This window comes from Piliocolobus tephrosceles, chromosome 21, assembly GCF_002776525.5.
Source record: "Piliocolobus tephrosceles isolate RC106 chromosome 21, ASM277652v3, whole genome shotgun sequence".
In the NCBI taxonomy this organism is placed as follows: Eukaryota; Metazoa; Chordata; class Mammalia; order Primates; family Cercopithecidae; genus Piliocolobus; species Piliocolobus tephrosceles.
This window is the reverse complement of record NC_045454.1, coordinates 50,561,488-50,587,618: the sequence shown is the minus strand read 5'-3', so window position 1 is coordinate 50,587,618 and position 26,131 is coordinate 50,561,488. Positions and strand designations below refer to the sequence as shown.

Genomic DNA, 26,131 nt, shown 5'->3' with positions numbered 1-26,131 from the left:
AGCCTTTCTTCTGGGTGGCATGAGGCATCTCCTGGTGGTGAGAGGCCCCGGCGAGTGTCATCGCTGAAGCAGGGGGAGTGGAGGGCCTAGGGGTGCTCCTAGCAGAAGCTCCAGGGGCTGACACCAGGACACCCTGGCCTTGGGGAGGCTTATGACCGCGCCAGGCCACAGGCAAACTGCCTTCTGACGAACGAAAAACCAGATCTGCAACCCCAATGACACGAGCCGGGTCCTTTTCACATCAGATGGACCAAAGCCAGCCAGCCCAGGCCCCAGCCACACTCCGGGAGGACCCATGAATGCCAGAGGCGGGACCCCAGGTCACCACAGGATTCCTGATAACACACAGCAGCCCCGTTCTCCCCAGGCCTGTGTCCCAGCCTCCACCTGTCCTGGCTGGGGGTTCCAGCTCTCCCCTCAGTGCAGGGGGCCCAGCCCGTGCCTCTCAGGACCCCGAGCTTTACTTCCCTGGGTGGGGGCTCCCCAGCTGCCCCTCCCTTCTCCTTCACTTCACCGCCATCCAGTGTGGAAAAGAGGTACCTTTATTTGAACAAGACAAGCACCCTGACTCCAGGGCAACCACTTCCCCAGGCGCACAGCCAGGGCCCTCCTGTCTGCAGGGGAATTCACAGCGGGTGGGGGCTCGTCCCCCATGCCATTCACAGCTTTATCTGGCTCTGTACATTCATCAGTGGGGGCAGGGCGCCACGCCACCAGCCCAGGGGCTCGCCAGGCCCTGGGTGCACACAACTCAGGCGGGGCACCCGTGGGAGGGCGTGTATCCTGCAGCAGCACTTGGCACCAGGTGCCAGACCAGTCAAGTGGGTCCTGGGGCCCCGGAGAGGGCAGCTTGCTGGGCAGTTTCACAAAATGCAGCCCCTGCCCACACCCAGCTGGCTTCAGGCTTTGGATGTCTCCGAACCAAAAACCTCCCACCGAAATCCAGGTGTGATGGCTGGATGTGACGGCTCATGCCTGTGACCCCAGCGACTTGAGAAGCTGAGGCAGGAGGAACACGTGAGTCCAGAAGGTCAAGGTCACAGTGAGCTGTGGCACCACTGCACTCTAGCCTGGGCAACACAGTGAGACCCTGATCCAAAAACCAAAAACCAAACAAAATCCAGGCATGGCCAAGCGACTCACGGCTGGGCAGGGCCGGTCCTGTCCAGCGGCACGCCGACCGCCATGCCCTGTGCTCATGCCTGCAAGCCACTCAGCTGGAACCTGGCCTCCTCGGATATGCCGAACTGCTCCAGGGGGTCCTGTGGGGTGGATGGGTGGCCATTAGCCAGGACTGGAGAACTGCCTCTGCCACCTGCAGCCCCGCCCCCGCCACCGACAGCCCCGCCCCGGCACTCTGCAGCCCTGCACGCACCTTGCCTGTCACCTTCCGGATTTCATTCCTGTAGAAGACGAGGCTTCTCCGCATGAACTCGTAGCTGGGGAAGAGGGTGGCACGGGGTCAGCTGCCTGCTCTGCATGGCTGCTGTGCCCACCCCAGCGGTGCCCACCACCGCCTGGCCCCACCTGGCCCGACGCAGAGCCTCGATCCACTCCTGACACTGCTCCTCGCTGCTGCACTCAAAGTGGTACTTCCTCTCGGGGTCCTCGATGAAGCCTGGGGAAGGAGCACCTGTGGTCGGTCCTGCCCAAAACCACAGGAGCAGCTTCCTCTTGCCACTGCCCAAAACTGTTCCTCCTCTGGCCCCCACAAAGATGTGTTCATGTCCTGAACTCTCAGAACCCGTGAGTGTGGCCCTGTATGGAAATAGGGTCTTGGCAAATAAACTAGTTAAAATGAGGTTGTCGCCAGACACACTGGCTCACGCCTGTAATCCCAGCACTTTGAGAGGCTGAGGTGGGAGGATTGCTTGAGCTCAGGAGTTCGAGAGCAGCCTGGGTGACATAGCAAAATCCCCATCTCTACAAAAACAAATTAGCTGGGTGTGGTGGTGGGGCCTTGTAGGCCCAGCCACTCCGGAGTCAGAAGTGGGAGGATCCCTTGAGCCAAGGGGGTTGAAGCTGCAGTGAGCTGTGATCACGCTACTGCACTCCAGCCTGGGAAACAAAAGATTCTGTCTCAAAAATTAAAAAAAAAAAAAAAAAAAAAAAGAGGGCCAGGTACAGTGGCTGGAGCCTGTAATCCCAGCACTTCGGGAGGCCAAGGCAGGATGATCACCTGACGTCAGGAGTTCGAGACCAGCCTGGCCAACATGGCAAAACGCCGTCTCTACTAAAAATACAAAAATTAGCTGAGCATGGTGGTGCACGCCCGTAATCCCGGCTACCTGGGAGGCTGAGGCAGGAGAATCACTTGAACCCTGAAGGGGGAAGTTGCAGTGAGCCTAGATCACGCCACTGCACTCCAGCCTGGACGACAGAGCAAGACCCTGTCTCAAAAAATAAATAAATAATAAAGTAAAAAGCGGTTGTCAGGGTGGGCCCTAAATTCTGCTTGGCACCTGTGTAGAAGGGGAAATGTGGGCACAGATGTGATGCAGGGAGGACAAGCCGACACTTCCACAAACCAAGGAACCTGGAGGATGCTGGCCGCCACTAGGAACTGGGAGATTCCCCTCGGCCTCAGAAGGACCCAGCCCCACCAACACCTTCATCTAGGACTTCTGGCCTCCAGAACTGTAGAGAATCTTTCTGATATCTAAGCCACCTGACCTGTGAAATTCTGACAGCCACTCTGGCAAACCAGCAGGGACTCCATCCTTCCCGGCAGAAGGGAATCTCTTAAGACCCAGGAGAACACCCCCCCTCACTCCCCTTACCCCCACCTAATGCTAGACCCATGCTAGTTGTGGCAGCTGGGAAACGCTTTGGGTGGGGCTGGCCCAGCCTCTCTGTGAGTACAGCCTGGGCCCACAGGGAAGAAAGAGCAGAGTCTGGAAGGGACCCAAGCTTAAGTGGACTTGGCAGGTGGGCAGGATGGTGCCCGCCAGGAGAACCTGACCTTGAGCTGCCCGTGGACAATGCATTCTTATGTCTGAGGAGAGTGGCGCCAGGCTGGGGACACAGAGGAGGCCTTGAGCGCCTGGGGAGGGGACAGTTGCAGCGCTGCTGGTGCCCTGGGCTGCGGGAGGCGCCGCTGGCTTCCCTAGCACCACTCACTGATAGAGAAGGCGCTGGGCTCTTCCCGGATGACTCTGCAGCGCTCCAGCAGCAGGGCTCCGACGGGCTGGAGGAGACACGGGCGCCGGGACGGGGCGGTGAGCACCCGGCCTCCGCGGGGCCCAGCCTGGGACCCGCCCGCGCGCCCTCGACGCCCCTACCTCGGCCTCGTCTGTCCGGAAGTAGAAGAGGAAATTCACCACCAGCTTCACCAGCCGCCGCTTCAGCACTGCGGGCACAGCGCGCGCTCAGGGGCGCAGGCAGCCCCCGCCTGGACCCCGGCCTCCTGCCCCCGGCGCCCCGACCCGGAATCCGGCCTCCGGCACCCGCGCCCGGACCGCGGCCCCGGTCTCCCGCCCCGGGCCCCCGGCCCGGCCTACCACCCCTGGCACTGTCCCGGTCTCCCGGGTCCCGCTCACCGCTGCCCTTCTTGGGGCCCCTCATCCCCAGCTCGGCCGCCATCTCGGCCGGCTGCCGGGACAGCGCCTGCAGCTCCTTCTCGTTGTACCGCATAGCTTCGCGGGGAACGGGAACCTGGACCGCGCCCTCCCGGCCGCCGTCCCCGTTCACGCCGGGGCCGGCGCCAAAAAGGTCTCAGTGCGCAGACACGGAAGCACGGCCGGGGCTAGTGCGCCTGCGCACTTTGGGCCGGCCATGCCGCCAGTCTCCAGTGCGTGGCGCTGGTGACCTGGGGCGGGCGGGCGGTGCACGGATTGGTAGCGGAGAAGGACAGTCGTTACATAACCATTAAACTGAAATAAACCAGACCAAGGTGGAACAGCATCAAGGCACCCCCGCGGTGGCTGGCACCCCTTCCTAGAGCGGCCAGGCGCAGGCAGAGGGAGCGATAACGTCTCCCGGAGAGTGTCAGCTGCCCCTCGCGAGTTAGCCCAGAGCGGCCGCGGCAGACCAAGGGTTCGTTGGAAGCGTTGTGCGCACGCGCGGTTTGCCTTCCTGGCCTCGCGTTGAGCCCCGCCCCCTCCAGCCCTTTCCCTCGCGCCTCTTGACCCTCTCACTCGCGCCACTGGGTGGGCCTGGCATGCGCACACCAGAGGGCCCGCCCCATTTGCCCCGGAAGTGCTTTCTTTGCCCGCGACGCGCGTGCGCCGGACGAAGTCGTGGCGGTGGCGGATCCAGGAGGCGATAACGCGGCCTCAGGCTTTGGTGAGGAGTGGAGCCGGTTGAGGGCGGCGGCCGACGCGGACCGGGGGTTCCCTGGGGAAGAGCGGACGTAGGAGAGAGGAGCTTGCGGCGGGCCGAGGGGCGGGCGGCGGCGTCGCTCCCCTCCCTCCTCCCGTGAGCATCCGGCCTTAGGCATCCTGTAGGCCCCGCGCTGGGCGGGCCTGGAGGGTCGGGCCCGCTCGGAACTCTATTTCCAAACTCCTGTTGGGAGGCCGCGCGCGGGGGCTCACGCCTGTAATCTCACCGCTCAGGGAGGCCTTGGCGGGAGGATCGCTTGAGTCCAGGAGTTCGAGACCAGGCTGGACAACACAGGGAGACCCCATCTCTACAAAAATGTTTTAAAATTAGCCAGGAGTGGCCGGGCGCGGTGGCTCAAGCCTGTAATCCCAGCACTTTGGGAGGCCGAGAGGGGCGGATCACGAGGTCAGGAGATCGAGACCATCCTGGCTAACACGGTGAAACCCCGTCTCTACTAAAAACTACAAAAAAACACTAGCCGGGCGAGGTGGCGGCGCCTGTAGTCCCAGCTACCCGGGAGGCTGAGGCAGGAGGATGGCGTGAACCCGGGAGGCGGAGCTTGCAGTGAGCTGAGATCCGGCCACAGCACTCCAGCCTGGGCGACAGAGCGAGACTCCGTCTCAAAAAAAAAAAAATTAGCCAGGAGTGGTGGTTGCGCCTGTAGCCCCAGCTACTCGAGAGGATCGCTTGATTCCGGAATGTCGAGGCTGCAGTGAGCCATGATCGCAACTCCACTCCAGCCTGGGCAACAGAGCAAGACCCTGTTTCACAAAATGAAAAAGAAACAACTAAGACTCGTTGGGATCAGATCGGGATCGCGGCTGAAATGGTTTGGGCCTCCTTCCTTGTAGCCGAGAACGCGGGGCTCTGTGATATAACTCCTGTGAGCCTCATTCCTCTTAAAACGGGACTGACAGCTTCAACACCATGCCAAAGGCGACCAGAAAACGTTAGCTGGCCCCATTTTGCGGGTGCAAACCGCTGTGACCGTTGTTCGTGTGTATCCTTGGAGAACACCAAACAGCCAGGGGGAGCTCTGGAAAAGAGGTTGTTTGCTAGGTTTAAGGAGAGAAGGGTGTTGCCACCAAAAACGAATTCCTTCCCGCTGGTCCGGTCCCAGGTCCCGGAGGCCACCTTTCCTCAATTCTTAAGCTCATTTCCCCTGGTCGTCGGTTTTTTGTCTCTCTGTTTGTTTGTTTTGAGACAGTGTCTTGCTCTGTCACCCAGGCTGGAGTGAGTGCAGTGGTGCAATCACAGCTTACTGCAGCCTCAAACTCCCATGCTCAAGCCGTCCTCCTGCCTCAACCTCCCGAGTAGCTGGGAGCACAGGTGCTCACCACCATGCCTGGCTAATTTTTGTATTTTTTTGTAGTGACGGAGTTTCGCCATGTTGCCCAGGCTGGTCTCGAACTCTTGACCTCAGGTGATCCACACCCCCACAGCCTCCCAAAGTGCTAGGATTACAAGCATTAGCCAGTGCACCCGGCTCTTTTTTCTATTTTTTTTTGTAGAGATGGGGTTTTGGCACTCTGTTCCCTGATGTTTACCTTAGTAAATAACATACTTCTTCTTGCTGGATTTATCAATTTGTAGATATCACCTGCTGATTTCCTGTCACGGCTGTTGAGATCTTCTCCCTCCCATCCACCCGCTGCACCTTCGCCTTCCATATCCTGGATGAGTTTCTGTCATGAGCACAGTTGGTCATTGGTTGTATTTTCTAAATACAAAATGCAAAATGTTGGCTGCTTAGGGCTGGGCGCGGTGGCTCACGCCTATAATCCCAGCACTTTGGGAGGCCAAGGCAGGTGGATCACGAGGTCAGGAGATCGAGACCCCCCTGGCTAACATGGTGAAACCCCATCTCTACTAAAAGTACAAAAAATTAGCCAGGCGTGGTGGCGGGTGCCTGTAGTCCCAGCTACTTGGGAGGCTGAGGCAGGAGAATGGTGTGAACCCGGGAGGCGGAGCTTGCAGTGAGCTGAGATCATGCCACTGCACTCCAGCCTGGGAGACACAGCAAGATTCCATCTCAAAAAAAAAAAAAAATACATATATATATATATATATATATATATATATATTTAGTTGGCTACTAAAACAAGTAATGTGTTCAACTGAGCTTTTGTTATAGCATTCTATTTTCCCTTAAAGCTAATTAACTTTGTTTTTACCATTAGCCTTTCTTTTCCCTACTGTTTATTTCTCCACAAAGCTCCAGCATCTCACACCTATCAGTTGTGTTTTGCACAGGTTTAAATAAATTGATCTCCCCCTCACCACTTCCCTCCAAGACCCCCGTATGCTCCTCCTCCAAATTGGACTGGTTGTGCTCTGCCTGAAAGTGGAGCTGGTGTCCCAAACCTTCCTGTCCTTGCTGCCCTGTGCTGACCTCTGTTCCCAGTGTGGCCATCTCTTCCTCTTCCTGCTGTCAGAGCAGAACTTCTGGGAGCTTTGGAAGAAATAGATGATTTTTTTCGGGGATGGGGGATGTCCTTGATTGTCTGAAAATGAGTTTATTTACCCTCATAGTTAGAAGTTTGGTGGGGTATAAAAATCTAGATTAAAAATTCATATTTGTAGGCAGGGTGCGGTGTCTCACACCTGCAATCCCAGCACCTTGGGTGGCCGAGGCGGGTGGATCACCTGAGTTTGGGAATTTGAGACCAGCCTGGCCAACCCGGCGAAACCCCATCTCTATTAAAAGTATAAAAATTAGCCAGGCGTGTTGGCAGGCGCCTGTAATCTCAGCTACTCAGGAGGCTGAGGCAGGAGAATCGCTTGAACCTGGGAGGTGGAGGGTGCAGTGAGCCAAGATCGAGCTACGGCCTGGGCGACAGAGCAGGAATCCATCTCAAAAAAAAAAGAGAAAAAAAAATCTGTGTTTGCTCAGAACCGTGAAAGCATTGTTTTCAGTGCGGTTCTCGAAAGATCAGTTCCTGTGCTGCTTTCTGATCTTTTCTGCTGAGTTTTCTTTGTCGAGTGGAAGCTGCACGTCTTCCTGGGTGGTGTGCGGCGTGGCGTGAAATTCCCTGGTCTTCCCGTTCCCTGGGGTCTGTTTATTTTCTGATCTTGGTAAGTCCTTGGTATCTGGACAGTTTGGTTCCTTTAGTCCTGAGTTTTGTTTTTGTTTTGAATTTTCTTGTTCTTACGTTACTTCTGTGATCATATTTTTCATGTTTTATTTTGTTGGGTACTTTTTCTGTTCTCATTCTGGAATGTCATCTAGGTTCTTGCTTTTCCTCCTGTTTTTTCGACTCTTGGCTTTCCTTTATGAAAGATTTGTTTGGCTCAGCTTCCAGCTCTGGGATGGAATGTTTTGTTTGGATCGTCCCGTCTGTATTGTTCAGGGGCTTTTTGTTTTCATTCAGCTTGGTGTCATTCAGCGTCCCGTTCTGGTTTTGTGGTGCAGCGGTTTCCCCCAGTAACAAAGGAGGGCGGCAGAATCTCTTATTGGGATTCCCATCAGTCTCTTTGTTCTCAGATGCGTGTGTTTCTCTTTAAGAACAAAGCGGCCGGCAGCTCTGTGTGGGCGCCACTTCTCATCCGGGAGGCCAACTGCCCAGTGGTCTGGCGAGGAGCGGGGCTTTTCTTTGAGGTGTGGGGACCCCGAATGTTCGTATTTGAGGATTCTTCCTCTCGTGCTGTTTCCCCAGAAAAGACTCCTGGCCTCCCCCTGGGTGGGGGGGCATCTGCGCAGGGCCGCCTGCTGCCTGAGCCGTGCCAGGGAGCCGCAGGGCTTCCCGCTGCCCAGTCGGCAGGTCATGATTCGGTCCCCTCTTTTCCGCCTGACGCTGGGCCCCCTTGCTCTGCTGGGCCTGTCTCTCTAACTCCAGAGGTCCTTTTATGCCACTTCTGCTGGGAATAAAGTTCTGATCTACTCGAGGATCGTGGGGGATCGGAGCGTGGGACGTTCCCCAGGGTGCCGCCACATTTCAGCGGCTGGGGAGGGAGGTGTGGGTGTTCAGTGGCTGCGATGGCTAGGCTTGGGATCAGATGGCTTCTGGTTTTTGGATCAGAGTTTTACTTGGTGAGTGGTTGCGTATTGGTCTGGGTTTGGGTTTCTGTGGGCCAGACTCCACAGGCGACAGCTCCCTGTGACAGCTGGAGCTTGTGTCCTGAGCCAGCCACTGGCCGCCGGGGTGTTCTGTCTGGCCAGTTTAAGAAGTAACTAGGCTCGTCCTAGATGGATTTGAACTCTTGGCTTTGTTAGCATTTTGCCATCTAAGTTCCTTTTCCAGGTCCTCCCAGCCATTGCGTCATTAGAACATTCTGGAAATGTCACTAAAATGTGATGGGAGATAAGTACATCAGGATAGGTTGGTGGCTCTTTTTGTGGCCATCTGCACGTCTCCTGGTCTCAGAAGCTGCACTGCCCCTTCCTGCGTGGAGGAGCGAAGCGCAGGTCACTCCTGAGGCTGAGCCCTGCTCCTCCCGGGCCCCGGGTCCTCCACAGACATGTCCCGCCGTCTGCTCTTCTCTCCAGCAGACACTGCTGGCCACGAGGACGCATGGGCGGGCGCTGTGGAGAGTGCAGGCTTGGGGATAGAGACCAGTGATGGCTCTGCAGACCTTAGCCTCAGAGTAGGGGCATGGTCCAGGAGGGGCCACGACCAGGGACAAGCAGGGCATTCGCATGCTGCTGAATTCTTTCATGATGAAAGGAACAGGCCGTCCTCCTGGGAGAGGGGAGCTTGATGACTCCCCAAGATCTGTGTGTGGGAGTGCCTCCCAGCACCAGGCCCCCCTGGGTTCTTGGGGTGCATCTGTGAAAGAAGGCTGATTCCCTGCCTTCTTGCACGTTCCCGCCAGCGAGGGCTTGGTTCGGTGCTGAGGTGCGTGGAGGACTGTGGTTTCTGTGAGGCGTGGAGAGGCCAGTGCAGCCGCGGCCTGGTGGGAGGCTGCTCGCTGGGCTCCCCACGCACATCCCCTGACGTGAGTTTCACGTCGCTTGACCAGGAAATGCTTAAATGTCCTCCAGAGAAAAATTAGGCACTTCATGAACCTTTCGGGCGGCACCCACACAATCCCGCCCGCCTGTGCGCCGTCCGGAGACAGAGCCTCCCACGCAGTTGTAAGCTGGTAGTAGGGGCGGTGGGGGTTGGCGTGGCCTCCGGCTGATGGCACAGCATGGAGAGGATGCAGTTCTCCCTGGTCCTGAAGAATGCGTGGTCAAGAAGCCGGAGGCAGGGAGGGCTCCTCGGGGGCCAGAGGGTGGCGTTCCCGGCAAAGGACAGTCCTTCTGGTGTCACAGTCTCCTTTTTCACAGTGGAATGTTCTTTGTTTTGTGAAGGGATGGCGATGGTCATGGTGGTGATTTCTCGAAGTTTACGTGACAACACGTAAAAATGGGCATCTCTGGGTGGGCTTTTGTGATGTCTGAACTTGTGATGGGGCATCCGTGATACTGCAGTGAGCTGGGAGGCCCGCCTCACCAGTCACCACGCTGGATCATTTTCATCAACTTGCCCAGGGAATAAAAACTGGGTGGGGAGGGGTCCTGGGCCCCCATAGATTAAGGGGTGACTTCAGGCTCCACCGCAAGTCAGCAGCACAGCTGACCTGTCCCTCAGCGTGCCCCTGCACACCGGCGGCCACCGTGGCACATCACCGCAGATGGAGTCATTCAGACGACACGGCTGTATCAGCTTCTGGTTCTGGGGTCAGAGTCCAGACAGTCCACAGGGCTGCATTCCTTCTGGAGGCTCTGGGGCACAACTCGTTTCCTACCTTTCCCAGCATCCAGAGGCACCCGTGTCCCTCGCCTCGGAGCCCCTTCCTCCCCTTTCACAGCCACAGCACAGCCTCTCTGACTCTCAGCCTCCCGCCTCCTCTCTTGAGGTCACCCAGGATCATCTGTCGTTTTAAGATCCTCAAGGACCCTGTGAGGACATGGGGCCCCCAGGTCACCCAGGGTCATCTCCTGTTTTCACACCCTCAAGCCCACCTGTGCATCCCTTTTCTGCCATGAGGGGACATGTTCACACGTCCCAGGGATTCGGATGTGGACATCTGTGGGGGGCTATGATTCCCTCGGTCTCCTGGGCCCCATCTCTCTGAGCTCACCCAAGGCTCTTAAACCAGGGCCCGGGGCCGACATCGAGCAGGCAAGGGGAAGAGTGCCAGGAGATGAGAGGAGGCTGCCTGGAGCTCAGGTTTGCACGGAGCCTGAAAGGGCGTGGGAAACCCTGGCAGGCCTGCATCTGGAAGAGGGTGTTGGGGACTCAGCAGAGCCCTCCTGCGCCACAAGCAGATGTGACCGATCTCCCGGATGTTACCCAGTCAGGACGCAAAGATCAGTGTCCTCACCTCCCAACAAGTTTACAGCGAACCCAAGAGATAGAATTAGGTTGGGGACAAGTAAGCTAGCCAACCAGAGAGGGAGTTCAGAGGAAGGCTTGAACACTGGGGGCCTGGGCAGCCCGGGATGGCTCCCTGGTGGTGGTGACTGGTTTGTAAGAATTTGGCCTTGTCTTCCCTTTATGCCTTCCCTGGGCTCCCCATTGCCATGTCAGGTCTCCAAGCCTTGGCACTCTGGGCTAGAGTGGCTTCCTCTCTATCCCTCACGTATGCTCATTTGGAGACAGGCTCCAGCTTCCTCGTGTCTGTGCCTGTCCACAGTGGGCCTCGGCCTCCTGGAAGAGACTGAGTGCACTTTGGGGTGGCCCCCTCAGGGCTGGTTAGACCCTGGCTCTGGGAGTGCGGGGTGAGGGGCCGTCTCGCAGGCTCCAGCCTGGTGGCCTGGCCCAGGGAGGTCGCAGCAGCAGCCCTGAGTTCTGAGCCGTCCTTCTCACTCTCCTCTTGGCCTCCACAGGTGTCTCCCAGTCTGCTAAAGCCCCGAGGCTGTCACCATGGACTTCCAGCATCGCCCTGGGGGCAAGACCGGGAGCGGGGGCGTGGCCTCCTCCTCTGAGAGCAACCGTGACCGCAGGGAGCGCCTCCGGCAGCTGGCCCTAGAGACCATCGACATCAACAAGGTAGGCCAGCCACCGTGCAGCCACCTGTGGCGGAGGCTCGGCTTTCCAGGACGGCCCTGGAGAGGGTGCCAGAGGCTCTTCTTCTTGGGCCTCCACCCAGCCTGGGCGATGCAGCCCCGTCTCCAGATGCTCCCCTGTTGCCCCGAGTAGCCACAGCTCCCTTCTGTCCACCTTAGAGAGCAGACCCTCTGTGGCTCTGAGCACCGTGTGGAAATGTTTTGTTCTCTCCAAAACCTTCTGTTTTGCATCATTTAATTTTCTGGGAGTGGGGAGAGCTTATGTCAGTCCAGCCAGATGTGGTGAAGGGCAGCCTTTGATTTTAGCTTGTGCAGAGGCAGGGATGAGCCGGGTCCCCTCAGCACCGTGGACGTCGGGACTGTAGCACTCTCTGTGTACCCTGACACGCCCCACGGACCTGGCCTGTGACGAGGGCTCTGTCACTGTCCCTGTCTTCCAGATGAGGTCACGGGTGGAGGGGCTGCCCCAGCCACAGATGGTGGAGTTAGCCTTTGAACTCCAGCGTCTGAGACGAGAGGCGTGCGCCCGGCTGCCCCGGCTTAGGGCCTGGAGATGGGCGGGTCTCTGGGCCTTCAGTGCAGCCCATTTGCTTTTCTTGTGCCTGTGTCCGCCTTGTGCCGACCACTGGCGTGGTGGCGTGGGCAGCGGGCGGCTCCCTGCATCGGGAGTGACCAGGAGTGCTGTCCTGACTCTGCCTCCCTCTGACTCAGAACCACCAGGAAGGTGGTGTGGGGGGCTCCCTGGGAACCCCCGCTGCCCAGAGCCTGGGCCACAGCCCCAGGCGGTGACACCTGTGCTCATGAAGGCCTCCCGCCAGATCCCCCATTTTCAGAAACGCTTGAGCACCGTCAGGGACAGCCATGCCTGTACAGAAAGGGGGTCCTGCCTCTGAGGGCCCTGACCGCAGCAGGCCTTGCTCTGTCTAACTGGCGCCTGTTCTCCCCTCCAGGACCCGTACTTCATGAAGAACCACCTGGGCTCCTATGAATGCAAGCTCTGCCTGACGCTTCACAACAATGAGGTGCGGCCTCCGCCCGGCTCCGGGCAGCTCGCGGCGGGCTGAGGGGCTGACGTTAGGGGGACCTGCCTGTGTCTGCCTGCCCGGCCCCGAGTCATGTGTGTTTCCTTTCCACTCCAGGGGAGCTACCTGGCACATACCCAGGGGAAGAAGCACCAGACCAACCTGTGAGTACCCCGTGCCCCTTTGATGCCTGGTGCTCCAGCAGCTGTCGGCTCAAGTCTCTGTGAGCCTCACGGGCCACTGCTCCACGGCCGGGAAGCCAGCCTGGCCTGGGCCTCCCTGGGCACTGGAGTATGGTTTCTGGGGAGCATTAGAGAGCAGAGGCGTGGATGGCTGAGGCAGGCAGATCACTTGAGGTCAGGAGTTCGAGACCAGCCTGACCAACATTGTGGAACTCCATCTTTACTAAAAATACAAAAATTAGGCTGGGCGTGGTGACGCACACCTGTAATCACAGCTCCTGTGGAGGCTGAGGCAGGAGAATCTTGAGTCTGGGAGGCAGAGGTTACAGTGAACCGAGATGGTGCCACTGTACTCCAGCCTGGGCGACAGAGCGAGACTCAGTCATATTTAAAAAAAAAAAAAAAAGGGCCGGGCGCAGAGGCTTACGCCTGTAATCCTAGCACTTTGGGAGACCAAAGCGGGCAGATCACCTGAGGTCAGGAGGGCAAGACTAGCCTGACCAACACGGAGAAACCCCATCTCTACTAAAAATACAAAAAAATTAGCCAGGCGTGGTGGTGCACGCCTGTAATCTCAGCTACTGGGGAGGCTGAGGCAGGAGAATCGCTTGAACCCAGGAGGCGGAGGTTGCGGTGAGCTGAGATCGCGCCACTGCACTCCAGCCTGGGCAACAAGAGCAAAACTCGGTCTTAAAAAAAAAAAAAAAAAAAGCAGAGGCATGGAGTTGTTGGAAGGACCGCAGCCAGGGACAGTGAGGAGCAAGACGGGAAAAGAACGTGCCTGTCCTATCACTGTTCTCAGCCAAACCCCAGGGCCCCTCCCAGGCCCCTGGCCCTCCTCATCCCTCAGCTTGTAGTGAGCTCCAAGGTCAGGGGGCTTCTGGCACCTGGGCCCGTGGCCTTGGTACCTGGGTGTGGAGGGGCCCCAGCACCACGTCCATCCTGCCTGCAGGGCCCGGCGAGCCGCCAAGGAGGCCAAGGAGGCCCCTGCCCAGCCCGCACCTGAGAAGGTCAAGGTGGAGGTGAAGAAGTTTGTGAAGATCGGCCGCCCAGGCTACAAAGGTGAGTGCCCGGAGCGGCGCTGGCCACAGCCGCTGCTGCTGCATGAATAAGTTCTTTGGGCTCAGGGCCGGGCGCGGTGGCTCAAGCCTGTAATCCCAGCACTTTGGGAGGCCGAGACGGGCGGATCATGAGGTCAGGAGATGGAGACCATCCTGGCTAACACGGTGAAACCCCGTCTCTACTAAAAACTACAAAAAACTAGCCGGGCGAGGTGGCGGCGCCTGTAGTCCCAGCTACTCGGGAGGCTGAGGCAGGAGAATGGCGTGAACCCGGGAGGCGGAGCTTGCAGTGAGCTGAGATCCGGCCACTGCACTCCAGCCTGGGTGACAGAGCGAGACTCCGTCTCGCTTGGCAAGAATCCAAAAAAGTTCTTTGGGCTCCAGTGCAGGAGGCGCAGCCCTGAGACCCTCGTTCCTGAGCCGCTGTTTTCTGGCCTTGGTGGCCATCCCTCACCCACCTGCAGCCTCTGGCGTTGTGTCTGGGAGCTGTCAGGCTGAGCCTGATAAGCACCCGTCTCACCCAGCGGCCCCTTTCCCAGCTGAGCCACAGTCTGTGCCCTCCTGTCCGATTGTTGTGGAAGCTTCTGGGGATTCTTGCCAAGCAAAAGAGTGGAAGTGGAGGTGTGGTGAGCCCTGGCACATTCCTCCGGTTAACCTTGAAGCCTCTGAAGGAGGACAGGAAGAAGCGGCTGTTAGAGGCGGCTCCTCCGGGACCCCCAGCAGTGGGAATGGCAGGAGGTGACCTGGTTCAGAAAGCCGGGGAAGCGGCCAGGGTAGGAGAGACAGACTTGTGTCTGTAGGGTCAGGAAGGTGGGCACGCTACCCAGCAAGTGTTCTTTACGGAAGGTGGGGACAGCCTGTGTGCCTGGCCTCCAGACAGCAGCCTGCAGGGCACAGGCCCCGGGGCAGGTGCACTGGGTGGACGAGGGCGGCTAGAGCGGCAGACTCCTGGTGGGGAGGCCCTGACAGGTCCTGAGCTTGGGCTCAGGGCAGTGAGGAGGCGGAGGGCTTGTGAGTGTGCGTGCCTGAGGCTGCTTGGAGAGTGGCCAGGCCGTAGGTGGCCCAGCAGCCATTCTCGGGGGTCCAGGCTGCTGAGCTCTGGTGGGAAAGGCATCCTCTCCCGCTCACCCATGGTGGCGGCCATGGTGTCGGCCATGGTGTCGACCCTGTTCAGGCGGCCCCACTCTAATCCCAGAGCCCTGATGCCAAGGGCCCCTCCCTACCCAGTGGCCCCGACTCCTGCTGGGTAGTGTCCCAGCACCCTGGATGAAGGGCTCTGGGGATTGGGACAAAGGAGCCCCACCCTCGGTCCCTGCCCGAGTGACTTCGCAGGTAGCTCAGCCCTGGCGCACCTGTGCCTTCACCTGTACCAGAGTCCCAGAGCCTGGGCAGAGATTGGTGGTTGCCCGGAGCCACAGGGCCTCCCCTGGGGTCTCGCCCTCGTTCAGTGGGTGGCATTAGCCCGCCCCAGGTCCCTCAGCTTCGGGGAGGACAAACAGCCGGGACCTGACAGCTTTCTGTGTTGCAGTGACCAAGCAGAGGGACTCGGAGATGGGCCAGCAGAGCCTCCTCTTCCAGGTGAGATCAGGGGCTTGGGTCTGGGGGGTGGCCAAAGGCACCTGAAAGGCGGCGCTGCCACCTGGCTGTGTCCCCACAGATCGACTACCCTGAGATCGCCGAGGGCATCATGCCACGCCACCGCTTCATGTCTGCGTACGAGCAGAGGATTGAGCCTCCGGACCGGCGCTGGCAGTACCTGCTCATGGCCGCTGAGCCCTATGAGACCATCGCCTTCAAGGTAGCATGGCTGCGGGGTCCCCTGGGCCCCCTGGGCCCCCTGAGATGTGCGAGCCAGAAGGATCTGAACAGGCTGGGCAGGGCGCCCCTCCTGTCAGGCTGGGGGGTCCCCTGGGATCCCCGAGACGGAGCCAGAAGGGTCTGTGCAGGCCGGGCAGGGCACCCCTTCCATTGGGCTTTGTGGGAGGGGCCTGCTTGGGCTCCACTGTGCCCATGGAGAAGGGAGACCAGCAGGGCTGAGCGCTGGGCCCGTGAGGCCTTCACCAAGTGACCTCACTTCTTGGTCCAGGCTGCTGGAGGGCTTCGCACAGCCTGTGCCCACGCCTGGACAAGGCAGCCGTCAGGAAACAATACAAACGGCGCCTGTCCAGGGCGGGGGCCAGCCGTGTGCTGGCATTGAGGCCGGGTCTGTGTCACTCCAGAACTGAACCCTGTGCCCATCGAAAGTCTTACCAGGCCGGGGCCTTCTCTTGGACTCCCAGGGTAGAGTCCGGGCCAGGGAGGCTAACGCCTCAGGGTCCCTGTCTGATGGCTGCCCTGAGGTCACAGGGACCAGGAGCCCCCTCTCTCCCGCCCTCCCAGGTGCCAAGCAGAGAGATTGACAAGGCAGAGGGCAAGTTCTGGACACACTGGAACCGGGAGACCAAGCAGGTGAGTGGCCAGCCCTGAGCTTGGCTCCTTCCTGCCCAGTGCTGGTGGCCCTAGCCCCGCCCTGCCTGCTGAACCCTTCTCCGCCTCTCTAGTTCTTCCTCCAGTTCCACTTTAAGATGGAGAAGCCCCCGGCTCCGCCCAGCCTCCCTGCCGGCCCCCCTGGGGTGAAGCGGCCTCCACCTCCGCTGATGAACGGTCTGCCCCCTCGGCCACCGCTGCCCGAGGCTTTGCCGCCACCACCGCCAGGAGGCCTACCTCTGCCACCCATGCCCCCCACGGGGCCTGCACCCTCAGGGCCCCCGGGACCACCCCAGCTCCCCCCCCCGGCCCCAGGGGTACACCCCCCCGCCCCTGGCATCCATCCCCCAGCCCCTGGAGTCCACCCACCAACCTCTGGGGTCCATCCCCCAGCTCCCGGAGTCCACCCTCCAGCCCCCGGGGTTCACCCACCAGCCCCCGGGGTTCACCCACCAGCCCCTGGGGTCCACCCACCAGCCCCTGGGGTTCACCCACCAGCCCCGGGGGTCCATCCTCCCCCATCAGCGGGGGTTCACCCCCAGGCCCCAGGGGTGCACCCAGCAGCCCCTGCTGTTCACCCTCAGGCCCCGGGGGTGCACCCACCAGCCCCAGGGATGCACCCTCAGGCCCCGGGAGTCCACCCCCAACCTCCTGGGGTCCATCCATCAGCTCCTGGGGTCCACCCTCAGCCTCCTGGAGTTCACCCCTCAAATCCTGGGGTACACCCCCCAACTCCCATGCCCCCAATGCTGAGGCCCCCACTCCCCTCCGAAGGCCCAGGAAACATACCTCCCCCTCCCCCAACCAACTGAGAAGCTGCTCCCTCCCCCAGCAAGCCCAGCGCCAGGTGCTCCTGCCTTTTCCCACTGAGAAGGCTGCTCTTTTGTATGGTCCCCTGCTCATTAAACATCCTTCCCCAGCCCTGAGTGCACTGAGGTCCGCAGCGCCGCCCTCCCTTGTCAGTGCTGTGTGGGAGTGCCCGGCACAGCACCATCCCTGAGTTTGCGGCGACTGGGGAGGGCCTGGGGCCTCCCAGGAGACACCTGTGGGAGGCCTGAGAGACAGCTGTGCCTTGGAGGTGGCCTGGTGGAGGACAGACTCCACCAGCCAGCTAGGAGGGGGTCTGGGGTCCTGTCCTGGGGAGGGAAGAGCAGACTGCGATATCCTTGGGGTCTCCAGATAGCCCAGCAGGGGTTGGGAGGGTGAGCAGGGACAGGGCGCCCCCACTGACTTGGGACCCTCCTCCTCCAGGCCCACCCCTTCGCACCCAGGACGTCTGGGCCCCCGCCCCCAGCGCTGTAGTCTGGCCGCCCGGCCATCACTCCCAGCCTGGCTCCCACTCCTGTGCCTTCTGGGGACGGGCCCTCAAGGACAGCATGTTGACAAATCAGGCCAGCTCTATCGCTGTGGGGAGGGAGGGAGGCTGCTGGCGACAGAAAGGGCTCTTTGAGAAGGCCACTCTGCCTGGAGTGGGGGCGCCGGGCACTGTCCCCCAAGGTCGCGGCAGAGGAGATAGGGGCCTGTCCTTTACAAACACCCCACCTTCCACTCGGCTTCCACAGGGTGGGCAGCCCAGTCCCTGGCAGCACCCATGATGCAGGACCTTCCTCTCACCAGCCTGGCCCTGGTGCTGGCCGCCCTGGGGGTTCTGCTGGGGACTGCGGCCCTCAGAGCAGAGGAACCAGCTGTGGGCACCGGTGGCCTCATCTTCCGAGAAGACTTGGGCTGGCCGCCAGGCAGCCCACAAGAGCCTCTGTGCCTGGTGGCGCTGGTTGGGGACAGCAATGGCAGCAGCATCCCCCTGCAGGTCATGGGGGTTCTGAGTGCCTATGAGCGGGCCTTCCTGGGGGCCGTGCAGCGGGCCCGCTGGGGCCCCCGAGACCTGGCCACCTTCGGGGTCTGCACCCCCGCTGACAGGCAGGCTGCCTTGCCCTCTCTGCGGCGGCTGGGGGCCTGGCTGCAGGACCCTGGGGGGCAGCGCCTGGTGGTCCTGCACCTGGAGGAAGGTATGTGGGGCCCAGCCCCGAGCTTGGCACCGCTGGCCTCCTTCAGGTGGGCCGGGTCCTCCTAGGGAAGATCAGGGGCTGGCAGAGCCCACACCCTGGGCAGGGAGGCTGTGGTCTTGTTCTGGGACTGGGTTGTGGGTCCATGGCCTGGAAGGTGGGTGCCGCGCTCTGTCCTGTCCCTGAAGCCCAGCTCTTAGACCCACCCCTGCTGCAGTGGCAGGGAGAGAGCTGCTGTCTTCTCGCCACCCATGAAGAAACTGCCCTGTGACTCGGGGCCAGTGGAACCCTCCTCCCCACAGCCCCACACCTGGCAAGCCTGTTCTCGGGGCCACTGGCCTGAGACACTCCCTGCGGGGAAGGGGCTTCATCGGGCACCCTAACCTAGAGCCCCCAGGGCGGCAGCCCCACCCACAGCCTCAGACGCAGCCTCTGCCTGCCCTGGCGGTCACCGCTCCCCGGCTGCAGGAAGGCAGTGAAGAGGGACAATTGTCCCCCGCTCGAGGTCCCCTGCACAGTGGCCAGAGCAGCAGGGACGGATCCCAAAGACTCCCAGGGGACTGTGGGACGGGCCTGGCCTTCAATGGCTCAGGCGTCCCCTGCTGTCCTGGCTGCAGTGACCTGGGAGCCGACACCCTCGCTGAGGTTCCAGGAGCCCCCGCATGGAGGAGGCGACCCCCTGGAGCTGGCGCTGCTGGTGCTGTACCCTGGGCCTGGCCCTGAGGTCACTGTGACAACGGCTGGGCTGCTGGGTGCCCAGGTACCAGGGAGTTGCATGGGGCATTGCCTGGGCCGCGGCAGGGGCATGGATTTGTTGCAGGGTCTGCGGTACTGAGAGGAGCGTAGAACCAGTGGCAATGGGAGGAAGGGCACCGGTAGAGCAGGGCTGGCTAAGCCTCCATCCAGCCGGCCTGAGCTCTGGTCTCCACAGAGCCTCTGCCCGTCCCGGGACACTCGCTACCTGGCCTTGGCGGTGGACCGCCCTGCGGGGGCCTGGCGCGGCTCCGGGCTGGCCTTGACCCTGCAGCCCCGCGGAGAGGGTAGGTGTGCGTGGAGAGGGACCGGGCGCCGGGTGGACTGCCCTCAGCCTCCAGCCCCTGAGCCAGCCCCACGCCCACCCACCGCAGGTTCCGTCCTGAGTACGGCCCGACTGCAGGCACTGCTGTTCGGCGACGACCACCGCTGCTTCACGCGGATGACCCCGGCCCTGCTCCTGCTGCCGCGGTCCGAGTCCGCGCCGCTGCCCACGCCGCTGCCTGCGCAAGGCCAGCTGGACACAGTGCCCTTCCTGCCGCCCAGGTGCGTGCAGGCCCCGGGGGCATGGGGCAGGAGCAGGCGGGAGCGGCGTGGCCTCGCACCCGCTCTCAACACCCCTAACTGCGGGTTCCAGGCCATCCGTGGAGCTCGAGGAGTCGCCGCCCAGTGCAGACCCCTTCCTGGAGACGCTCACGCGCCTGGTGCGGGCGTTGCGGGGCCCCCCGGCTCGGGCCTCCGCGCCGCGCCTGGCCCTGGACCCGGACGCGCTGGCCGGCTTCCCGCAGGGCCTGGTCAACCTCTCGGACCCCGCCGCGCTGGAGCGCCTGCTCGACGGCGAGGAGCCGCTGCTGCTGCTGCGGCCCACCGCGGCCACCACCGGGGACCCCGCGCCCCTGCACGACCCCACGTCGGCGCCGTGGGCGACTGCCCTGGCGCGCCGCGTGGCTGCCGAGCTGCAAGCAGCGGTTGCCGAGCTGCGCAGCCTCCCGGGTCTGCCTCCAGCTGCAGCCCCGCTGCTGGCACGCCTGCTCGCGCTCTGCCCAGGCGGCCCCGGCGGCCCCGGCGATCCCCTGCGAGCGCTGCTGCTTCTGAAGGCGCTGCAGGGCCTGCGCGCGGAGTGGCGCGGGCGGGATCCACGCGGGCCGGGGCGGGCACAGCGCAGCGCAGGGGCCACCGCCGCCGACGGGCCGTGCGCCCTGCGCGAGCTCAGCGTAGACCTCCGCGCCGAGCGCTCCGTACTCATCCCGGAGACCTACCAGGCCAACAATTGCCAGGGCGTGTGCGGCTGGCCGCAGTCCGACCGCAACCCGCGCTATGGCAACCACGTGGTGCTGCTGCTGAAGATGCAGGCCCGTGGGGCCGCCCTGGCGCGCCCCCCCTGCTGCGTGCCCACCGCCTACGCGGGCAAGCTGCTCATCAGCCTGTCGGAGGAGCGCATCAGCGCGCACCACGTGCCCAACATGGTGGCCACGGAGTGTGGCTGCCGGTGACCCCTGCGCCGCGCGGACTCCTGCCCCGAGGGGCCGGACGTGCCCCAGCTCGCGCCCCTTCCCATATTTATTAGGACCCCAAGCATCGCCCCAATAAAGACCAGCAAGCAACCGGGTGGGGTGTCCGTGCGTGTTAGGGGGGCCGCCCGTCTCTCCTTGCGCACGGCCTGGGTCCACCCTTTAGCGCTCGCTGTCTTTCCCCTGCCTGAAGCGCCCCGCGACTGTCTTTCAGGCCCTGGACTCGGTGCCGGGTCCAGGCGTAAAGGAGGAGATGACTCTGCGGCCGCAGCCCTCGCTTTATTTCGCCAGAGTGGCGGGTTGTGGAGAAGGGGTCCCTGGACTCGGGCGCGGGCCGGCTTAGTCCCGCCCCTTGCCTGCGCGGGGCTTCTGGCGACTCCCAGGCCGCTGCTCCTCGTCGGGACGCCTCGGGGAGACCCAGGCCTGCCTCTTCCTGGGCTCGGAGTCCCTAGAGTCCCGTGCCCACGGCCGATGGCCCCCTTCGCGTGACTCCCAGCGCCGAGGTAGCGCTTCCCGGGGCTCCCTGGCGGCCCGTGGCCTCTCCTCCTTCCGCGGCCTCTCTTTCTTCGGCCTCTCCTCCTTCCGCGGCTTCTCTTTCCGCGGTTTCCCTTCTCTCCGAGGCCTCTCCTTGGGTCCCCGGTCTGCGAGGGGCGCACTGTCCTCCCCGACGGCCTCTCCGGTGGCCTCGCCAGGCTCCTCTTCGTCCTTCTCTGCAGCCTCCCGACTCCCGGGAATCTTGGGTCTGACCTCTGCCTCGGCCCGGGGCGCAGGCAGCGCTGATGGGGGCGCCTGGGCCTCGAACTTAGGCTGCAAGACAGAGAGTGGGGTCCTGGGGTAAGCGCCCACCTTGCCCCCGGCCCGGGCTCCTTCTTTCCCTGGGGATGAAGGCCCCACTGCGCGCAGTCACTGGAAGGAAGCGCTTACCAGGGGCGACGACGGCTCCCTCAGGGCCGAGCTTGGCGGGACCCAGGGCTCGGGCGCACGCGCTTGGACTGCTGCCTCCCCAGCCACGGCGTCTGCAGCGACAGGGTCGGGACCCGAGTCAGCTGGGTCGAGGCATGGACCACACTGTTCATCCGTCCCTCACCCCTAGTGCCCCTCTCCCTGGACAGTTGGAGTGGGGCTCCCGCGGTACGGCTGAGGCTAAGCATGCCCCGAGCCGTGAGGACTCCGGGACTCCGCTGCTGCGGAGCGCCCCTCCTCCGAACGTCGCTCTTTCAGTCGGTCATTCCTCCCCCCGACCACGGGCTGTAGGAGACCCCTAGCAAGGGACGGGTCGCAGGAGTGCCCCGGGGGGGGCGGGGCGCTCACGAGCTGAACGGTCCCCGGAGAGGGCGCAGGAGGAAGGCGGCAGAACGCTACGCGGGAGGAGGGGTTGCACAAGGTCCATCCGAAAGCCAGAACCTACTCGCGGCGAGGGGAATGGGCCCCGCAAAAGGTCCAGACGGGGTGACGGGCGCGCATGGCCCGTCACTTAAGGGGAGATGTACAAACCAACTTTGGGGGCGTGCAAAACCTAGCCCTGGGAAGGAGGCTCCCAGACTCCACCCATGCGTCACAGGGCCCTTCCTTGGAGGAATAAGAGCACAGGTAGACCCCAGCCTCGTCCCACCTCTGGGGAGCCCGCGCTCACCGCGGCACAGCTGGAAAGCCGAGCCCAGCAGCGCCACCAGCGAGGCGAACACCAGGCACTTGTTGAGCGACAGGTCGCCCCAGGGCAGCTCCTGGCTCAGGGCCGGGGGTTGCGGCGGCGGCTGCGGGGGCTGCGCGGTCTGCGCCTTCTTGCGCGCGGGGGCGCTCCGAGGGCCTGCAGGGGCAAGTGCGTGCTGCGCTGTGGCCACTGGCTCTGCGCCGCCCCATTCCCCGGGCACAGGGGTAAGAGAGAGGCCTGCGCCCTGAACCCGGCTCACCCTGCCTGCCTGTGCGGCCCTGGGCGCAGGTGAACCCAGCCCCGGTGCCCCGCAGCTGCACGGGGATGCCCAGAGTTTCTGGAAGTTAACTTCCGGGAGCTGAGTGGCTTAGCCGGTATTATCACGCATTAGTAGAGGCTCCCGGCCCGTTGACTCGCTGCCTGCCACACTTCCACGCCACTCAACCAGGACACCCCCCCAAGATCCAAGGACCCAGCTCTGGGACCTGAGCCTCACACCAGTCCGTTCCCACCCCACACCTCACCCACGCCTCCTGCAAACCCACTCGCTCCGGCTTTCAGCCTCTCCTTCCCCGTTCCTGGGGTCCCCCTGGCGGCAGGCTCTTTTTCCATCTTCTTGGGCCTGGTGTCCACACTGCGGCCTTCAGCCACCGGCTCCTGAGAGTCCTGTGGTTATCATGAGACATTCCACATGTGTCCTTCCAGTGCCAACCCTTCCCGTGGGCTTTAGACACCTGCCTCCCTTGGTCGGCTTGTCCCCAACTCCCCAGGCGTCCTGAGTTAAAGGCTGAGGGTCCCCGCTACTCACGTGGGGCGGGCTGCCGGAGTCCGCCAGCCTGGGTGTTGCTGTGAGAACAGAGGGAGAGTCAAGGTTGTGGGGACCCCCAGCCAATCCCACCCTCTCCTCTGGCCCTGCTGGGTGATGCGCGGGTGACTAACCCCATCTTGTAGATAAGAAAGTAGACGGAGGCCAGCACAGTGGTTCACACCTGGACTCCCAGCACTTTGGAGAGGCTGAGGTGGGAGGATCACCCGAGCCCAGGAGTTTGAGACCAGCCGGGGCAACACAGTGAGACCCCATCTCTAAAAAAAGAAAAACTAAGGCCGGGCGCAGTGGCTCAAGCCTGTAATCCCAGCACTTTGGGAGGCCGAGACGGGCGGATCACGAGGTCAGGAGATTGAGACCATCCTGGCTAACACGGTGAAACCCTGTCTCTACTAAAAATACGAAAAATTAGCCGGGCAAGGTGGCGGGCGCCTGTGGTCCCAGCTACTCAGGAGGCTGAGGCTGGAGAATGGTGAGAACCTGGGAGGCAGAGCTTGCAGTGAGCTGAGATCCGGCCACTGCACTCCAGCCTGGGTGACAGAGTGAGACTCCGTCTCAAAAAAAAAAAAAAAAGATAAAAGAAAAACTAGCCAGACATGGTGCCCGGCACCTGTGGCCCCAGCTACTTGGGAGGCTGAGGCATGAGGATCACTTGAACCTGAGAGATCAAGGCTGCAGTGACCTATGATCATGTCACTGTACTCCAGCATGGAAGACAGAATGAGGCCTAGCCTCAAAAATTAAAAAATAACAATAATAAAAATATAAAGAAAGCAGACAGGCTTGGAGACAGCTTTGCCTGAAGACACAAAGCATTTCAGTGGCAACGCGGGATTGGAACCTAGATCTGTATAGCCTAGCACTTGTCTTCCTTGGGGGCTCCTTACATACCCCTGAGGCAGAAATGAGGGCCAGGGGTTGAACCTGGGGAGCACAGTTTAAGCCAGTCCAGTGTGGGAGGCTAAGAAGCTCTGGTCTCTGAAGATGAGCCTCCTGGCTCAAGGGGACCATCAGGGAGGGGCCAGCACCACAAGGATACCTGGAGCCCTGTCCTCCTGCAGCTCGGCCAGCGCAGAGTGGTCCTCCAGGGCCTGGCAGCTGCCCAGGCCGCCATCCAGCTCCTCCCAGGCGCTGGTTGCCATGGAGATGACTGGAGCAGCAGCAGGTCCTGGGCCAGGCTGGGAGGGGTGGGGAACAAGGTCTTGCATTTACTGAGTCCCTGCCACGGGCCTGGGCCTGACCTGGAGGTTCTGTGGACACCAATTAACAGGCCCCGTCCTGCCACCCCCAACCGAGGCTGTGATCTCTGCCTCAAGCACCCCTCACCCGGGAAATTCACAGTCATGCCAGGAATGGCCCGGCGCCCACACCACGCATCTCCCTGACCCTGCATGCCAGCCATGGGGCCCCTCCCTGTAGCCCAGCCTTGCTGGGGCCCAATATCCATCAGCACAGCAGCCAAGGCTGCTCTGGCCCAGAGAGGGCAGGAGCCCCTGCAGGACAACACAGCAGTAAGTCCGAGACACACCCCAAACCAAAACTCTTGGCCCCAGTGTCAGCTCATGTTCTCTGAGACCAGGGACTATTTTTATCTGGTGCCCGAGGCCAGCGGGACAGGCTAACAGGTGCCCCAGCCCCTCCCAGGCCTCTGCTTTCATGGGGTCTCCCTCTGGGCCACCCTGACCTGCCATTCTGGGCACTTACATCCCGCCGCATGACCCTGTGAGTCTACAGGCTCGGGCCCCAGCAGCAGAACCATCCTGGCTCTGGTTGTGACAGGCCAGGGGGCAGGGGAGGAGGGTCTCGGGGGCGGTCTTCTGATCCTAACACAGAGTACCCTGCCTTGTCCCACTAACTCTGTTCCCATATGACAGATGAGGAAACTGAGGCTAGAGACAGCGCCATTGGCTGGAGGGCGCAAGGAGCTTCCAGTCAGACCCAGAGCTGTACTCTTCAGGGTCTCCATGGCCCCTGGCTGCTGGGATTAGGGTGTCCCTATATCTAGGCTGAAAAACCACCCAGCCCTGGGGCTCCAAGACCTGGAAGGGGCCTATCGCGTGGCCATGGGGGAGGGGCCCAACAAGCATGGGAGGCCGGTGTGCGGCCCCTGGGTGTGCGTGGGGGGCAGCTCCAGGAATTGGGGACCCTTACAGTCCTTCGCAGCACCCTTCCACACACCGGGAGCCCACACCTCTGCTCGGGACTCCCCCAGCCTCACTTCCTTACCCCCGAGCCTCACTTACCCGCCAGCCGCTTTGCTGAGCCTTGCGGACAGGATGGAGGATGGGGAGGGTGGCCCTGTGATGGACGGCAGCAGGTGGCCGGAGACCGCCAGTGAGCCAATCAGCATGCTCGCGGGAGTGAGGTCACAGCCGGGAGTCCCCCACCCTTCCCTGCCATTGCAGGGGGCAGGGCATTGCTCCTACTCACTCAGCACTGGCCACTGCCATGCCAGGGAGACATAGCGCCTGCAGCTGGGACTACAGGCGTGCACCACCACACCCGGTAAATTATTTTTTATTTTTTATTTTTTTTTGAGACGGAGTCTCGCTCTGTTGCCCAGGCTGGAGTGCAGTGGTGCCATCTCGGCTCACTGCAAGCTCCGCTTCCCGGGTTCACACCATTCTCCTGCCTCAGCCTCTCGAGTAGCTGGGACTACAGGTGCCTGCCACCACACCTGGCTAATTTTTTTGTGTGTTTTTAGTAGAGACGGGGTTTCACTATGTTGCCCAGGCTGGTCTCGAACTCCTGGGCTCAAGTGATCCACCTGCCTTGGCCTCCCGAACTGCTGGGATTACAGGTGTGAACCACCACGCCCTGTCTCTATGCTTAACTTTTTGAAGAGCCGCTAGTCTCTTTTCCAAAGTGACTGCACTGTTTTACCTGCTCAGCAGCCACACGGGACTGTTCTAACTTCTCCACATCCAACTCATCATTTTCCAGTTTCTTTGATTTTTTTTTTTTATTGCCAGCCTAGTGCGTGTGAACGGCATGATCTCATTGTGGTTTTGATTTGCATTTCCCTGGTCAAAATAAATAGCTTTTTTTTTTTTTTTAAGAGACCCGGTCTCAAGGCCAGGCACGGTGGCTCACACCTGTAATCCCAGCACCTTGGGAGGCCGAGGCGGGCGGATCACAAGGTCAGAAAATCGAGACCATCCTGGCTAACACGGTGAAATCCCGTCTCTACTAAAAATACAAAAAATTAGCCGGGCGTGGTGGCGGGCACCTGTAGTCCCAGCTACTCGGGAGGCTGAGGCAGGAGAATGGCGTAAACCCGGGAGGCGGAGCTTGCAGTGAGCAGAGATCGCGCCACTGCACTCCAGCCCGGGCAACAGAGCG

General features: G+C 61.5%; 4 protein-coding genes across 9 annotated transcripts; 2 read left to right on the top strand and 2 right to left on the bottom strand.

Annotated features, from left to right (window-relative positions):
- Positions 1-521: 521 nt before the first annotated feature.
- On the bottom strand, positions 522-4,330 carry PLEKHJ1 (pleckstrin homology domain containing J1). Of its 2 annotated transcripts, none has more exons than XM_023183731.1 (6): positions 3,540-4,330; positions 3,282-3,349; positions 3,121-3,187; positions 1,528-1,618; positions 1,376-1,439; positions 522-1,262 (listed from the first exon to the last, which is right to left on the bottom strand). In XM_023183731.1, exons 1-6 carry the CDS (start codon positions 3,631-3,633, stop codon positions 1,197-1,199), a joined length of 450 nt encoding a protein of 149 aa, XP_023039499.1. In that variant the 5' UTR covers positions 3,634-4,330; the 3' UTR covers positions 522-1,196. The 2 variants fall into 2 exon arrangements, with proteins under 2 accessions (XP_023039499.1, XP_023039500.1); XM_023183732.3 differs by having other exon boundaries at positions 3,282-3,292; positions 3,540-4,034.
- On the top strand, positions 3,908-16,988 carry SF3A2 (splicing factor 3a subunit 2). 5 transcript variants are annotated; one of them, XM_026449500.2, is made up of 10 exons: positions 4,305-4,416; positions 10,405-10,475; positions 11,135-11,297; positions 12,265-12,336; positions 12,454-12,500; positions 13,471-13,580; positions 15,108-15,157; positions 15,237-15,377; positions 15,959-16,027; positions 16,120-16,988. In XM_026449500.2, exons 3-10 carry the CDS (start codon positions 11,172-11,174, stop codon positions 16,855-16,857), a joined length of 1,353 nt encoding a protein of 450 aa, XP_026305285.1. In that variant the 5' UTR covers positions 4,305-4,416; positions 10,405-10,475; positions 11,135-11,171; the 3' UTR covers positions 16,858-16,988. The 5 variants fall into 5 exon arrangements, with proteins under 5 accessions (XP_026305283.1, XP_026305284.1, XP_026305285.1 ...); XM_026449498.2 differs by lacking the exons at positions 4,305-4,416; positions 10,405-10,475 and adding an exon at positions 3,908-4,284; XM_026449499.1 differs by lacking the exon at positions 10,405-10,475 and having other exon boundaries at positions 4,280-4,416.
- Positions 16,989-17,532: 544 nt separating this feature from the next.
- AMH (anti-Mullerian hormone) lies at positions 17,533-20,409 on the top strand. Its single transcript, XM_023183729.1, has 5 exons — positions 17,533-18,051; positions 18,666-18,808; positions 18,980-19,088; positions 19,176-19,347; positions 19,439-20,409. The coding sequence occupies exons 1-5, from the start codon at positions 17,637-17,639 to the stop codon at positions 20,292-20,294; spliced, it is 1,695 nt and encodes a 564-aa protein (XP_023039497.1). The 5' UTR covers positions 17,533-17,636; the 3' UTR covers positions 20,295-20,409.
- A 101-nt stretch (positions 20,410-20,510) lies between these two features.
- Positions 20,511-25,139, bottom strand: JSRP1 (junctional sarcoplasmic reticulum protein 1). Its single transcript, XM_023183723.2, has 8 exons — positions 25,033-25,139; positions 24,474-24,555; positions 23,829-23,967; positions 22,772-22,809; positions 22,509-22,629; positions 21,946-22,119; positions 21,237-21,328; positions 20,511-21,119 (listed from the first exon to the last, which is right to left on the bottom strand). Exons 1-8 carry the CDS (start codon positions 25,137-25,139, stop codon positions 20,652-20,654), a joined length of 1,221 nt encoding a protein of 406 aa, XP_023039491.2. The 3' UTR covers positions 20,511-20,651.
- Positions 25,140-26,131: the final 992 nt, after the last annotated feature.

Coding starts and splice junctions, on each gene's coding strand:
- PLEKHJ1 (XM_023183731.1), bottom strand. CDS start 3,633: ATGCGGTACAACGAGAAGGAGCTGCAGGCGCTGTCCCGGCAGCCGGCC. Junction 3,350..3,539: donor GGGCCCCAAGAAGGGCAGCG/GTGAGCGGGACC, acceptor CTGTGCCCGCAG/TGCTGAAGCGGCGGCTGGTG. Junction 3,188..3,281: donor TCCGGACAGACGAGGCCGAG/GTAGGGGCGTCG, acceptor TGTCTCCTCCAG/CCCGTCGGAGCCCTGCTGCT.
- SF3A2 (XM_026449498.2), top strand. CDS start 11,172: ATGGACTTCCAGCATCGCCCTGGGGGCAAGACCGGGAGCGGGGGCGTG. Junction 12,337..12,453: donor TGACGCTTCACAACAATGAG/GTGCGGCCTCCG, acceptor TTTCCACTCCAG/GGGAGCTACCTGGCACATAC. Junction 13,581..15,107: donor CGGCCGCCCAGGCTACAAAG/GTGAGTGCCCGG, acceptor TCTGTGTTGCAG/TGACCAAGCAGAGGGACTCG.
- AMH (XM_023183729.1), top strand. CDS start 17,637: ATGATGCAGGACCTTCCTCTCACCAGCCTGGCCCTGGTGCTGGCCGCC. Junction 18,809..18,979: donor CTGGGCTGCTGGGTGCCCAG/GTACCAGGGAGT, acceptor TGGTCTCCACAG/AGCCTCTGCCCGTCCCGGGA. Junction 19,089..19,175: donor CCTGCAGCCCCGCGGAGAGG/GTAGGTGTGCGT, acceptor CACCCACCGCAG/GTTCCGTCCTGAGTACGGCC.
- JSRP1 (XM_023183723.2), bottom strand. CDS start 25,139: ATGCTGATTGGCTCACTGGCGGTCTCCGGCCACCTGCTGCCGTCCATC. Junction 23,968..24,473: donor GTAAGTGCCCAGAATGGCAG/GTCAGGGTGGCC, acceptor CACCCCTCCCAG/CCTGGCCCAGGACCTGCTGC. Junction 22,810..23,828: donor GCAGGAGGACAGGGCTCCAG/GTATCCTTGTGG, acceptor CTGTTCTCACAG/CAACACCCAGGCTGGCGGAC.